Raw genomic sequence first — 14,972 nt, 5'->3', positions numbered from 1 at the left:
ATTTATCCTTAATATTCAGTTTCTTATTTATCCTTAATAATGAGCATTAATCTGTCCATTTCTGCACATTCTAATATTTTCTTAATTGCTTCATTCCAAGTCAGTCCACTTTAGCATTATTTTCACTTTCTCTCTAAGGATGATGCTTTTATTTTAGGTTTTATGCCCCCCCTCCTTGCTTTGAATGAAAATATTTGGCATAGAATCTGAGATGTATCTAGTCTTACTATGACTACTACTAAGCATGTTCCCCATTATTAGAATGCTTTTAGTGTTCTCATTTCACTCAAACAAAATCAGTGGGAGATAGAAAACATTAGTTTATAACAGGGGTGTCAAACTTGCGGCATCACGGTGGCATCACATGACTATCGCAACTTCCCCCCCCTTTGCTACACACATGGATGTGTCTCGCGTGTAATGCAGCTGGCCCATGCGTTGCAAGTTTGACAGCCCGGGTTTATAACATTTATAACGTATAGTGCTTTGCAGAGGTGGTATTCAGCAGGTTCTGACCAGTTCTGGAGAACCAGTAGCTGAAATTTTGAGTAGTTTGGAGAACCAGTAAATACTGCCTCTGACTGGCCCCGCCCACATCTATTCTCTGCCATCCGAGTCCCAGCTGATCGAGAGGGAATGAGGATTTTGCAGTATCCTTCCCCTGGAGTGGGGTGGGAATGGAGATTTTATAGCTCCTTCCCCTGCCACACCCACCAAGCCACACCACGCCCACAGAACCAATAGTAAAAGAAAATGAATCCCACCACTGGTGCTTTGGTAATTTTTTCAAACTTATCCACGCTGGTGCCTTCTAATTTTAGTCTATTGTTCCCATGTAATCCACAACTTTTGGATTAGCATGCTTGATTTCCTAATCTACCAGATTATTCTTAATTAATAGATTAAGAAAAGAAAGAGAATTGGACTATAAATAGCTCAAAGCATCTAGGCCATGCCCAAATGTGTCACAAAAACATAATTGTTTGCGACATACAATTATTCTTAGTGTGTGTTAGTTAGACATATTACAATCCCTAGTCATGTTCTGTATTCTCACAATTATCCAGGATTATCAACTCTCACTCTTTGTATTACTTCTTCTGTATCCTCCAAATTACATCCCTAAGTGACACTTCACACATTCCAATTCTGTGTCTCCGACAGATGTCTTCTTCAATTACTTGGAGTTGATTTATGCTATAGAAAGTGTTCCTTATCTAGAAATTATATTGTTTCAAGCTTAGTGAACTGAAGTCCTGTAACATGGAAAAGTATATTGTTTCACGTCTCTCTCGAATTTTATTTAAAAAGAGAGAGTGAAAACGGGGGGGAGAACTCAAGCAGAAAAAGGGCAAGGTAAAATTTCAGCAATTTAAATTTAATCTTTGGGAGCAGCTGTCTGCCAACAGACTGAGGCATTGTAAGCTGTTGAATTGCTACTGTCTTTTTCAAACAGTGTCTATCCAGTTGGCTTGCTTTAAGCTCAGTGTTTTAGAAACAATATTTTGGCACTGTCTCAGTAGCATTATAAATGGTTTTCATTCGGATTTCTATAGCAGTCTTAACAGTGAGAAGTAAGGTTTGATTTCTGTAGATATTTTGTAATAACACTGAATCTGTCTAATACTAAGGAGTGGGTGGGAGTGGGACAGAATAGAGAGTGGATCAAATTTGTTTTGATTAGTAATGCACAATCCTAGGAATTGTTTTGGCACTGGGTATCTGGTCCTAACTTTTTCCATTCCAGTCATAACAAAGTTTAATACGTGGGAATCTTTCTAGCAGAACTTGTGTCTTGGTCAGTTTGCACTTTATGTTAATAAAGCTTGCAATGCTGAACTCTCAGGCTGCAGAGTAAACCTAGTTGATTGCAGTGGGGTTTGTTTTCAAGTAAGCATTCATAGGATTCATTTTTGAGATGGCCAACTTACATATGTTATATACGTTATATAAGTCCCATTAGGGCATAGGACAGGGGTGTCAAACTCAAGGCCCAGGGGCCGGATCTGGCCCATGAGGCTGCCCTGGAAACAGAGAGGGACTGGCCCACAGTGCCTCTACCAGGGAAAAGGGAGCTTGAGAGGGCCGCAGATTTTCCCTGGCAGAGGGTTGCAGGAGGTCGGTGCAGCTGAAAACAAAGCTCGGGAGCCCATTTTCACTGGAAGAGCGCTTGTGCTGCCACAGGTGCCCCTGACACTAGTGACATTGAGCCACCCTTGCCACGCCCTCTCTACTCCCCCCCCCAAGGTCAAACACAACCCTGATGTGACTCTTAATGAAATCGAGTTTGACACCCCTGGCATAGTAGGACTTGTTTCCAAGTAAACCCATATTGTTAATACAGTAGGTTAAGCCAAAATGTTTATCCAACTTTCAGTATTTGCCTTAAAATATTTTGATGAAATTCATAAAATGGCAAGGCTGCAAAGAAAAACAGTAAAGCTGCCCCAGATCTGGGGATCGGGGTGTGTGTGTCAAATATTACTAGTTTTCTGGACATGTTCACTCCTGGAAAGCAAGAATGAGGAAGAAAGATGACTGACAGCTATTAGATCTATTCAGTAAAATATATTCTAATGTATTGAAAATTATAGCACTGTATTTCACGAACTATAAACTGTCTGAAAGAACCCTGAAGCGAATTCAATTTTAGGCTGAATTTAAAAACAAAAAAGATAAGGCAATTTATGATTAGTGTTAAGTGTGGAAGCTTCCCCTAAACTCAGGCGGATTAGGACTATCACAGTGAGAGGAATTACAAGTAGTCCTCATTTAACAACTGTCTTGCTAGTGACCAATTTGCAGTTTTAACAATAACTTTATGACCAATCCTTGGCATTTATGAACTTCCCAGGTCTGTAAAGCAAAGGAAAGTTGCTGTAAGATTATCAGCACAGTTGCTGTTTATTTATTGTGTAAATTTAGTCATGTTAATGACGGACCTGGACATCCCAACTGTAGTTACTAAATGAGGACTATCTATATAGCAGGGGTGGGATTCGACCAGTTCGGACCGGTTCGCCCGAACCTGTAGCTCCGACGATCAGCTGGGAGCTAACCGGTTCAACTGAGTTTAGGAGAACCAGTTCGCTCCCACAGTCAAGTTGGCCCACCTCTCCCACCCCTGCACTTTACCTACCTTTATCTTCTCAGCTGAGTTGCACATCAGAGTGCATTGCCACGCCTAAGCTGCTTTCCTTCCCTAGCAGTAATCCGGAAGGTAACTATTCTTTGAATTGCACCCGAGCACGCAGCAAACCGGTTGTTAATCCAGTAGGATCTCACCCCTGCTGTGTAGCCAAGAACAGAGCTTCTACTTTGCCTATGGGAGATCCCAGATCTCAGGTGAAGTGCTATCATTCCTATTTCCTGTTGAAGGATGCTACGGATCAAACTTGTAAATCGGTTGCTTACAGGCGTATTGCTGCTTTTTTTTTGGTCAAGTAACAGAAACCTGGGACATAAAATTGAGGGATAATGAAAAATACCGGATGCCACAAGTACATCAGAAATGTGACCATCCGTATGGCATTGTAACGAAATGATTATTACATGTAGAGGCTTGCCTGATCATCAGATTGAGCCTGCTCAATCACACTACCCACTTACTAAAAGATAATACCCAAGTGTAAAGACTGGTATTTGTTGGCCCGATAAATGAGGATAATAAGAATTGCAAATCGAAGAAGAACTACTATGGCAAGAGGGAGGGAGGGAGGGAGGGAGGGAGGGAGGGAGAGAAGATAGTACCAATTGTGATAGGCGCCTTGGATGTGATCCCAAAATATCTGGAGCACCCCTTGAACATCATTGGCATTGACAAAATCATGTCAATTGCAAAGGGTTAGGGTTATCTTTTAACAGCATCAAACAAGACCAGCTTAAACCATTCCTTGGAAAATGGAATAAAAATGGTAAATCTAGCCAAAACAGCTGGCTTATTGTGTAACCAACAGCAATATAATTTCATTCAGCTGTATTTTTCTACTATTTACATTTTTATGAGTGTCTAAGGGTTCGTGTGGTAGCATCCAGCTTGCAATTAAGGCTGTAATCCTAATGTTTCTTCGAGCTTCTTGGAATTGCTCGGAGCAGAGAAGTAGTAGAGAATGCTAAACTTGCAAGCTTATTGGTCATAAAAAGGAGACATGTGGAGAAGGAGTTTATCCATGTGTTAAGTGAGGTTTCAATTATTTTTGAATGATTTTTTTTCTGATTTGGGCTAGCTCCTGGACTTTCTGTTGCCTAGTAACCAATGGGTGGAATCAAAGAACTCTTGAGAAGGTGGAGGAGCTAAAATTCAAAAATAAAAAAAAATCATAATTGATTTTACAAAAATTAAAGAATCAGGCTAAACATAGAATAGATTTAAATAAACTACTTTTAAAAATAGATATGAAGATAGGCAGCCAGCAGGGATGCAGCACATGTGGCGTCATTCTGAATATCATTATCTGACCCCCCTGGACAGATATTGTGTTTGTATGCTTGGTGCAAGCAGCTGCTACTACTCAGAGAATGATTTCAATGCCTTCATATCAGGGTAGCTCTATTGGAAGAAACAAGTTGGAGAGAGAAGTAGGTGGGTGTTACTCATAAAGATGTGAGCTACAGTGGCACAGTGGTTAGAATGCAGTACTTCAGGCTACTTTTGCTGACTGCCGGCTGTTTGCAATTTGGCAGTTCAAATCTCACCAGGCTCAGGATTGACTCAGCCCTCCATCCTTCCTAGGTGGGTAAAATGCGGAACCAAATTGTTGGGGGCAATAGGCTGACTCTGTAAACTGCTTAAAGAGGGCTGTAAAGCACTATAAAGCGGTATATAAGTCTAAGTCAGGGATCGGCAACCTTAAACACTCAAAAGAGTGTGGCATCCTTTTTCCTCTACCTGTCCTAACCGAAAGCCCTATCAATTGTGGAGCTGACCAGAAAACCCGCTCTTTGCCATAGAGTCTCCCCCTGGCACCCTGTGCTCCCCCCCGCCAAACCAGAAGCTCTTCTCAAAATTGTACACTTTGTAGATTTCACTAGGGAAGGTCCTGTCTAAATAACCTACACAAGTATTTTTGAGGTTGGTAATAAATAAGTCAATAAGTGTGAGCCAGCAAACATCATCTACTTAGATTTAAATTTTAAAAAACTTTGATTAAATCCCTCATCAAAGACTTCTCAGTAAGCTTAACTGCTATGAAATAACACAGCAGGTCCTCTTGTGGGTAAATAACTGGTTGAAGAGTAAAAAACAAAGAGTAGGAGTCAACAGATATTTCTTACAATGATGTAACTAATGGGATCCTCCAGGGTTCGGTCCAGGGGTGGGTTTCTCACCCCGTTCCAACCGGTTCGGTTGGAACGGGGCCGGCGGCGTCCTCGTGCACGCGCGCGGTGCACGTGTGCATACTAGCGTCTGCGCAACGCTCCAGCTGCTCCTGGACGATCGCGCAGGCGCTGTATGCGTCCTGCGCATGCGTGGAAGCGCAGAACTCATCAAAACCGGGTAAGGACCGCGGGCGGGCGTGCCCTTCGCCGTTCCCGGAAGTTACTTACTTCCGGGTTCGGCGACCAACCGGTTCGCAGGGACCGCCGCGAACCAGTTGAAACCCACCCCTGGTTCGGTCCTAGGACCAGTGCCTTTTAACATGATGTAGAAATAATCTGAGATCAGGTAGAATAGTCAAATTTGCTAATGATACTAAATTGTTCTTTTCAATTCTCAATTTGCTTACAAATTGGGGTATCCTAGCTTCTCTCTTCCTATCCCATCCCGATCAGATATGACCTTGTTCAGCTTTTTGCAATTGACCAAAGTCAGCTAAATATTGCCACTTGATGGAGCTTGGCTTAATAAGGGATATGACCTAAGGGCGGGGGGTGGGGTGGGGAGGGAGGTCCAATTTGGAACTCTTGGAGAAAATAAACCTCCATTTTTAAAGCAAGTCTCATGGGGGGGGGGGGGAGAAAAGCAAGAGCCAAATGAATTTGGATTTATAGACTTCTCTGTTTCTTCCCTTATAGGTAAATCCATCTAATCATAGACTGCTGTTTGAAGTGTTTGATGAAAATAGATTGGTGAGTATTTCCCCCCCCTACGGTTATTGACTTTATGGATGAGAACATTGTGCCATACCTTTCATTTTTCCTTCTCTCCCTCTCTCCACTGGGAAAAATATTTCTTTAAAGTGAGACAGGGAGAGATGTAATATGCATTAGTAGTAAGAGGCTAATAAATACAGTTCCTTTTCAGATTGACAAGAAGATAGCAAATAGCTATTAAGCCCTTCAATGGTTTCAGAACCTTAGACTTAATGGTGGTAACTCATTTTTGCTACTGAAGAGAGATGTCAAATATAGTAGAGATGTGGAAAACATGCTAATGCAATTAAGAAGCAAGATGCCTAGGCTTGGATCCAGGAAGGTTGAAAACTGTTTGATGAGAAACCAGGTTAATAAAAGGTCAACTAACCTGAGCTGGCTGCCATGCACTTGGTTTTTCTAATCACTGAAGTATGGTGTGACTTCCAAGCCTCCATATGAATCCACTCAGGTGAAGAGCAACTGCTGTATCCCTTTTCCAGGAAATAGCTAATAAATGTAGAGTAGGGGTGTCAAACTTGCATCGTCACAATGGTGTCACGTAATGTATCGTGACTTTTCCCCCCTTCTCTAAATCGGGTGGGGGCGTGATCAGCGCGTGAAACGTCTAGCCCGCTGGCCATGAGTTTGACACCCCTGATGTAGAGGCTTTTCTATAGGAAAATGTAAAGGTTCCCCTCGCACATATGTGCTAGTCGTCCCTGACTCTAGGGGGCGGTGTTCATCTCTGTTTCCAAGCCAAAGAGCCAATGCTGTCCGAAGACGTCTCTGTGGTCATGTGGCCAGACTAAATGCTGAAGGAGCACGGAACGCTGTTACCTTCCCACTAAAGGTGGTCCCTATTTTTCTACTTGCATTTTTATGTGCTTTCGAACTGCTAGGTTGGCAGAAGCTGGGACACGTAACGGGAGCTCACACCGTTACATAGCCCTAGGGATTCGAACTGCCAAACTGCTGATCTTTCTGGTCGACAAGCTCAGCGTCTTAGCCACTGATCTACCGTGTCCCTGTGACTTTTCTATAACAGCTCCCAAATTTCTTTAATCCAACCTACTTGCCGATGTAGTTTCTGTGTTGCTGGTTTTCAGCTTATAATTTGAACCAGGCCTATCTTTAAAAATGCATTTAACGTTCCTTTTATTTATGATCTAATGAATGTTAAAGTACCATTTATTTATTTTTATTTATCTACTTCCTTTCCTCTTATCTCCCTTCCTTGGGGAATTTTGCTCTGATTTTATTATAAAGAACGGTTATTGTGAGTTATTGCAGATAACTGCACTGTTAGAAAGAATATAAAACGTGTTCAAATTAAATTAAAGTTCATGTTGTAAGTATTGGAACCTATAGATACAGTTCAGAGTCTACCAAAATGTTTGGAGTAAAAAAAGAAGTAAAGAGGTATTTAAACTGTCCTTTGCTAGCTTGTATTCATCACAAATCACTTGTTACCAAAATACCTTCTCTCCGGAGTCCAGACTTGTATTTGTAAGTGCTTAAAATGGTTAAAATAACCAGTGAAGCCTTTGGGAGAAAGGTTACAAAAGTAGTTATAGTATCATAGTTGGTTGATTAATCAAATAAGATGGAAATATGTCCTCAAATTGTGTTTAAATATGCTAAAGATGTTTCAGACTTTATTCAAAACAGCAGCAGATGGATGATCTGATCAGTATTATTATTAGTACTGCTTTTTTCCTGCCTGTTTAACAAATCAGAGGATTATGCTGACCTTGGTATTTTAATTAATGGCCTCTCAGCTCCGGTGGTCCTTGGATGAAACCGATTATCTAGATTCCTTTCAGTCTGGATTCAGGCCTGGCTACAGCATGGAAACTGTTTTGGTCGCACTGACCGATGATCTCTGGAGAGCCAGAGACGGGGGCCATGCCTCCGTCCTAGTGCTCCTTGACCTCTCAGCGGCCTTCAATACCATCGACCATGGTATCTTTCTGCGACAGTTGCGAGAGGTGGGGGTGGGAGGCACCGTTTTTCGGTGGTTCTCCTCCTACCTCTCGGACAGGTCGCAGTCGGTGTTGGTTGGAGGGCAGAGGTCGACCCCTAGGCCCCTTAAGTATGGGGTGCCACAGGGTTTGGTTCTGTCCCCCCCTCCTGTTTAACATCTACATGAAGCCGCTGGGTGAGATCATTCGGCGGCACGGGATAAAATATCACCAGTACGCGGACGATACACAGTTGTATCTGTCCGCCCCGTGCCAACTCAGTGAAGCGGTTGACGTGATGTGTCAGTGCCTGGAGGCTGTTAGGGTCTGGATGGGGATAAACAAACTTGCTCTCAATCCTGACAAGACCGAATGACTTGTGTTTTTCCCTCCCAATAATTGGCCATATATTCCAACTCTCAGGCTGGGAGGTGAAATTATACGCCCCTCAGACAGGGTTCGCAATTTGGGAGTCCTCCTGGATCCACAGCTGACTTTAGATCACCATTTGTCGGCCCCATTTGTGACCAGGGGGGCATTTGCCCAGGTCCGCCTGGTGCACCAATTGCGTCCCTACCTGAACCGGGAGGCTCTCACAACAATCACTCACGCCCTTGTGACCTCAAGACTGGACTACTGCAATGCGCTCTACATGGGGTAGCCCTTGAAGAGCGTTCGGAGACTCCAGCTTGTCCAGAATGCAGCTGCACGAGCGATTGTGGGTGCACCTCGGTACACCCACACTACACCTATCCTCCGCGAGCTGAACTGGCTGCCTATTGGTCTCCGGATATGCTTCAATGTGCTAGTCGTCACTTATAAAGCCCTACATGGTATTGCACCTGGATACTTGAGAGTCCGCCTCCTGCCGATCACCTCCCAAAGATCTATTAGATCCCACAGACTAGGCCTCCTCCGAATTCCATCTGCCGGCCAATGCCGATTGTCGACCATCCGGAGGAGGGCCTTCTCTGTGGCTGCTCTGGAACGATCTCCCCGTGGAGATTCGGACCCTCCCTACCCTTCAGGCTTTCCATAAAGCCATTAAGACCTGGCTGTTCCGGCAGGCCTGGGGCTGTTGAGTTCCATCCCCACTCGAATTGGTGTGTTTGTTGAGACCTTTTAAACTGGATTTGCATTGTTGTTTGTCTTGTTTTTTTTTCCTTTTGTATTGTTCCCTTCCCTTCCGGTTAGTTCGCCGCCCTGAGTCCCTTCGGGAATAGGGCGGCATACAAGTTGAATAAAACCTCAAACCTCAAACCTTAATTACTGAAAGTTTTGTCCCCTTTGGAGACTTAACTTTCTTCACGTGAAATAAATCATTAGAATACTTAAGCCTGAAATATTTAGGACATCATCCTTGGTGGATATTCCCATGATTTTTTTTCTCTCTCTGTAGCTTTTGCTGTGAGGTTCTCATACAGAAAACCAAGTGGTTTTATTTTATCTCCGTAATAAACACTTTAGTTTCACTGACCCAGTTTTTAATTCGTGCTGCCTGTGGATTTTGAGACCATAAGATGCCTGTTTCTGCCCACCCCTTTCTAAACAGCCACTCACAGCAGAATCGGATTTGGGCATTGTTTAATTTTGGGTTCCAGTCCATCTGTCTGTACGTCTGACGCTTCTTGGCTCCTAACAAAGCAGAGCTCTATTTCTTGCTGGAAATTCAACCTTTCTAATACTGCTCACTTTCTCACTGGAAGGCTGCCATTGTTTAAGCATGGAGTTTTAACTCAAATTCTGTACAGTTCTTCATGCTTAACCCTGCTCCAGTTTTTATCGCCTGCCCTGTCTTCTACAGCCTAGGGAACAGGAAGATGGATGGAGTTGCCTCTTGAATTGTGCATGTAAGAATCTCTTTCCTTTTCTCTCCTGAAAAAGTTTGAATGTGGTTGAAGAAGGTCATTGCCGTTTGTTTGCAGAGGCAACTTGATATCTGGGTTGGTTGCTAGGACAGAAAGAGGAGCGTTTAAATTGCTTTTCAGTAGAAGGGAAGAAAGAGTGAGATCTTACGCTTTATTTGTAGTTTTCAAAAGACATTGGGAGGCTGTACAAAATCTCTCTCACACATTCTCATTCCCTCTCTCTGTTTCTCTCTCACTCCCTGTCTCTTTCTCTGTGTGTATGTTTGTGTGTGTGTTTCTGTCTCTGTCTCTTTCTGTCTCTGTCTCTCTGTCTCTTTCTCTCTGTGTGTCTCTGTTTCTCTCTCTCTCCCTGTCTCTCTTTCTCTCTCTCTCTCTGTCTCGCTCCCTCTCTCTGTGTGTATGTTTGTGTGTGTGTTTCTGTCTCTGTCTCTGTCTCTCTGTCTCTTTCTCTCTGTGTGTCTCTGTTTCTCTCTCTCTCTCCCTGTCTCTCTTTCTCTCTCTCTGTCTCGCTCCCTCTGTGTGTGTGTGCTTATTTTGCTCTCTTTTTATGTGTGTGTGTGCGCACACATGCATGTCTTCCTCCAATCATTTCAGCAATATCTGACCAGCCTGAGAATTTTGATAGCATAAGAGGGGCAATTCGACAGGGTAGGGAAGAAGAGAGAAAGGAAGTCTCCTCTGTGTGAGTTTGTGCCTGTGGTTTCACACACAGACACACACCCACTCATTTCCCCCCCTCTTTTGCAGTAATTCAAAAGTCTTCTGCAAATATGATGCAGTTTAGATTTACAGCAGAGCTAGCTGAGTGCGCTTGCTGCCTTAGTCAGCTGTGAGAGATCTCCCGCTGGGACCGATCCTTTCTGATGGAAAAGGAGCAGCTGGGAAGGTGCTGTTTCAGGCTCTTGCTGGTATTAAAGAGGGGGGGGGAGGAATAGTCGCTTGTATTGGAGAGGGGAAAACAGGTCATGTGACACCAGCCCTCCTACCCGATGTCACAGTGTGGAGGAGCACGGATTGGTCTTGCCCAATCACGCATGGAATGTCGCTTGCCACTTGGGCTATTTCTGCTATCTGTCGCTATCAGTGCAGCAGTGCTAACACTTTGGCAGATGGGACACTTTTTCTTGGAGTTTATGTCTTTAGTTCTTAACTGCTGGCAGTGCCTGGCCTTGTTGCCTTCCCTCTCCTCTGCTTTCTCCCCGAGACCATGGCCCATCGGTTGCGGTTTCATTTTGGCTCGGGGCGAAGCAATACAGCTCCTGAACTGGAGATCCTAGACCCCGAGAGGGAGGATAATGACGACTTTTTCGTGGCATGCCACACTTTGCCCAGAAGGAATGGGGCTCACCCTTTCTCCAGGCGAAGAATCGATTGTGAAGATGGCAGCGGCCGTCTGCAGGAAGGCGGCTCCTTGAAAAGGAGCACATCCATGTTTATCCCGCAACTTCTGAACAGCATTGATGCGCGTCCCATGAGGAGCTCATCCATGCAGATCTCCCTTCAGCGCAATGCTGTGAATGGACATGCTAATGAATCTGGATCTCCCGCAGAGGAGTCGTGTCCCTTTTCTGGTCTTGGGGAGCGGTGTACCTCTCTTGATGGAAGCCATTCTTCTCCAAGCAGTTCACAGATAACCCCAGAGGATTCTCCAACGAGAGAACTTGAGAACCTGGGACATGAGGTCAACGGAGGATCTTCTAACCACACAATATTTTGTACGATACCTTCTAACAACTGGAATAACGAGGGTACAGCCAGTAGTCAAGAGGACAACGTAAACAAGCCTGCGCTGGATTTAAATATTAGCGGGGTAAGGATTCAGCATCGGGCTTCAAGTGTAGATATGCCTCAAGTTACGCTGATGCCGTTTGGTCCAGAGGCCCAAAATAATAATTCGTGCTCAGAACCCAGGCGCTGGTCTTTGCAACACCTGCCAGATGGGTCAGCCAACTCTGGGAAAAAGCTATTTGTTCTTCAGTTGCAGCAGTCTCAATCAAACGGCGCAGGAGCGGATTGTAATTTTGGCTTTACCGGAACAAAGGGAGACAGGCTAGTCAGGTACCCACGGATACGGCTGGGGAGGAGCACTTCATATCCAATTCAGCCGCAGGCCGAGCGAATTAGCCCCATGGAAGAAGATGCCCATTGTGGAAATGACCAGAGTGGCCCCGACATGGCCAGAAGCAATTCAGTCGAACGGATTTCCCCTGGGCAAGGATGCACTTTTAAAATTTGTCCAGATCAAAACTCAAGGCAGCAGCATTTCAGAATTCTTGTAACTCACGAGAAGAACCAATCATGTGGGCAAGAAAATTCAAATACAGCTGCTCCCCTGGCAGCCAACTCATCAGTAAGTAGAAACACCAGTATCCTGGCAACTTAAATGTTCACTTTGCTGGCTCAATAAGTAAACAAATAAATCCAGGGTGCGTTATGTAATTTTGCAACACAACTCTGCACTGCTAGAAAGAACTGTATACATCCAGAATAATCTCAGAGCATCTTCCTTTGCTAAGTTATGACTAAATCCAGAGAAGTGGTTTTTATAAATGCTACTGACTCAGATGTTACTTAATTTAATGTTACATCATCTAAATACAATAGGGATTCTTTTTTGGTAACGAATCTGTAAACTGCTGTATCACTCTTTATAACTAGTGCTCCAGATGATAAATTAGGATTTCAAAAATTCTGCAATCTTCATAGCTTCGAATAATTGAAATCTGGTTAATACATGATGTACACAACACACACAATACACACACAAATACATGCACAAACACGTTAGACTTGAACGATAAAAGAACCAAGGATCTAGACTAAAATCAATGGCATTACAATATTTTTACTTATTTAAATAGGTGCATCATTATATGTTTAAATAGGAGTATTATTAATTAAGCTATTCCTGTACATTGGGCGGTTAGATACCTAGTTATAAATTTCTAGCGGCTTGAAAAACTGCATGGAACCTCAGAATGTTTTGATTTATTCAGTTCAGTTTGGTTTTACAACCATTAAATGTAACGTCGAACAAGCACTTTGTGGTAATATTCAGCTTTGAAATATAATAGGTATCAGGTTTACAGTATACGGTACAATAAAAGCATTGCCAGGTTTCTACATTCTGGTACTGGCATTTTTTGATTTTTGATTTTTTTTTGGCTCCAGGTGAAAACATTTATTTTTCCAAGCATTTAAATAATCATTTTGATATTTTCAAAATTAACTGCTTTGCTTCTGCTTTAAAATTAGGATAACTTTATGCTGTATTCATTGCCACTATCATTTCTTTTACCATATCTGTTGCACGGATCTGTTATTTTCTAATCTATTCTTTTGCGTAGTCCTTTATGTAGTTTTTAAATGGACTGAGGTTTTCGTCAATGTGTTCTGAATGATTGCAATGTCCCAGAGTCCCTTACACGATTGGGTGGCATAGAAATTCAAATCAATCAAGAAAGATTAAAGCCTGAATCTTACTGGGTAATTTTAGTATGGCTGCAGTTTAACCGTTGGTCATTGGAGTTTGCAAGCTAGGTGATGTGGAATCTGGAATAATAAATATTGTGTGAAACCATTCCACGTTTAGAAGGCCCTAGCTCGTGTGTAACGTAATTAGTGACTGCTGAAAGAAGAAGAAAGTACTAAATATTGCTTTAATAACAGGAATTACACTAAAAGCTTTATTCTACACTTTTTAATTCTTGTGGTATGTGCGTTTTGAAAACATTTAGGACAACCTAGTGATAAAAACCAAACTTTTAGTCTATAGAAACCAAATTTGAGTATAGAAACTTAGCAAATTTTATTTTTTTACTGATCTGCATATTGGGCCCCTGACAGTTCCTGTTATCTTTCCTCATCTGTTTCAGGAAAAGTAAAGAATCCTAATATTAACTTTGTTTATCCTGAGATTTTACTATTCTTGCTGCATCCCTCAGGTTTCATTTTAGGCATACCGAAACCGGTATTTTAGGCATACCGAAACCACGCTAATATGATCTGAGCTTATTTTTCACTCTAAACTTTTGGGGCTGTCCTTTTTTAAAAAAATATCTTAAGCGTAAAAGCTAATGCTTCTATTTAAAAAAAAAAGATTTTTCATCCATTGTTTTAAAGATGTTATATGTATGTATGTGTGTATATGTATGTATATGTGTATGTGTATGTATGTGTATGTATGTGTGTGTATGTATGTATGTATGTATATATATATATATATACACACACACATATACATACATACATACATACATACACATACTCCTCCTGATAAGGAGGAGACCTGTGGCTTAATGGCTCAGATGTTTGCCTAAGATCCAACACAGCATTATATGTGTGTGTGTGTGTGTGTGTGTGTGTGTGTGTGTGTGTAGCAAATATACCTAATAGTCTTTCCACCTCTTGTTTTTCTCTCAACAACAGTCCTATGTGATGGGTTAATCTGACTGACTAGCTGGCTTTCCTGCCTAAGGCAGGACTTGAACTCAGAGTCTCCTGTTTTTTAGCCTGGTGCCTTAACCATTATTCATATTACATTATTTTAGGGTAGAATATTATGGAATATACAAAGAATAAAAAAAAAATCTATGTGATTGCTATGAGTAAAAAAACTATTATCAGTCAATCAACGAATGAGCAAATGACAGTAAGGTAAGGGTTTTCCATCAACCTGTGAATACCATTTCGAAGGAATTTTACAAATATTTCGCTGTGCATATTTGCTGCAATGTTGTTTGCTAAATATACACAATTCCTCGTTGTGAAGGTTTTTGACTTACCTACCTGACCCCACCCTTTAAGGGCCCCTGAAAAGAATAGAGAAATCAGGTTAGAAAAATAGCTGACTGTTTAAAATATACATTTTATACCATACTATTAAAATACACTGCAAAGTTTAAACTTGTATTGTTACCAAGAGAAAGGCTTCACCATATTTTTGTATGGTATTTGTGTGTGTGTGTGTGTGTGTGTATTATATACATACACACCAAGGAGTTTTTTTTTAAAGTCCATATCTATCTCATCTTAGATTTAAGAGGCTTTTTCTAATCACTCTTTAGAA

The 14,972-nt window shown here is 42.2% G+C and overlaps 1 protein-coding gene across 3 annotated transcripts in view; it reads left to right on the top strand.

Annotated features, from left to right (window-relative positions):
* Positions 1–14,972, top strand: part of NEDD4L (NEDD4 like E3 ubiquitin protein ligase) — a 343,050-nt gene that overhangs the window by 184,925 nt on the left and 143,153 nt on the right. For all 3 annotated transcript variants that reach the window (XM_032214570.1, XM_032214569.1, XM_032214568.1), the window contains exon 5: positions 6,016–6,069. In XM_032214570.1, coding sequence (XP_032070461.1) covers positions 6,016–6,069 — 54 coding nt within the window. The remainder of the gene's footprint in view (positions 1–6,015; positions 6,070–14,972) is intronic.

Source organism: Thamnophis elegans, chromosome 3, assembly GCF_009769535.1.
Source record: "Thamnophis elegans isolate rThaEle1 chromosome 3, rThaEle1.pri, whole genome shotgun sequence".
Taxonomy (NCBI): Eukaryota; Metazoa; Chordata; class Lepidosauria; order Squamata; family Colubridae; genus Thamnophis; species Thamnophis elegans.
Note: the sequence above shows the minus strand (reverse complement) of the source record. Positions and strands in the feature narration are given on the sequence as shown.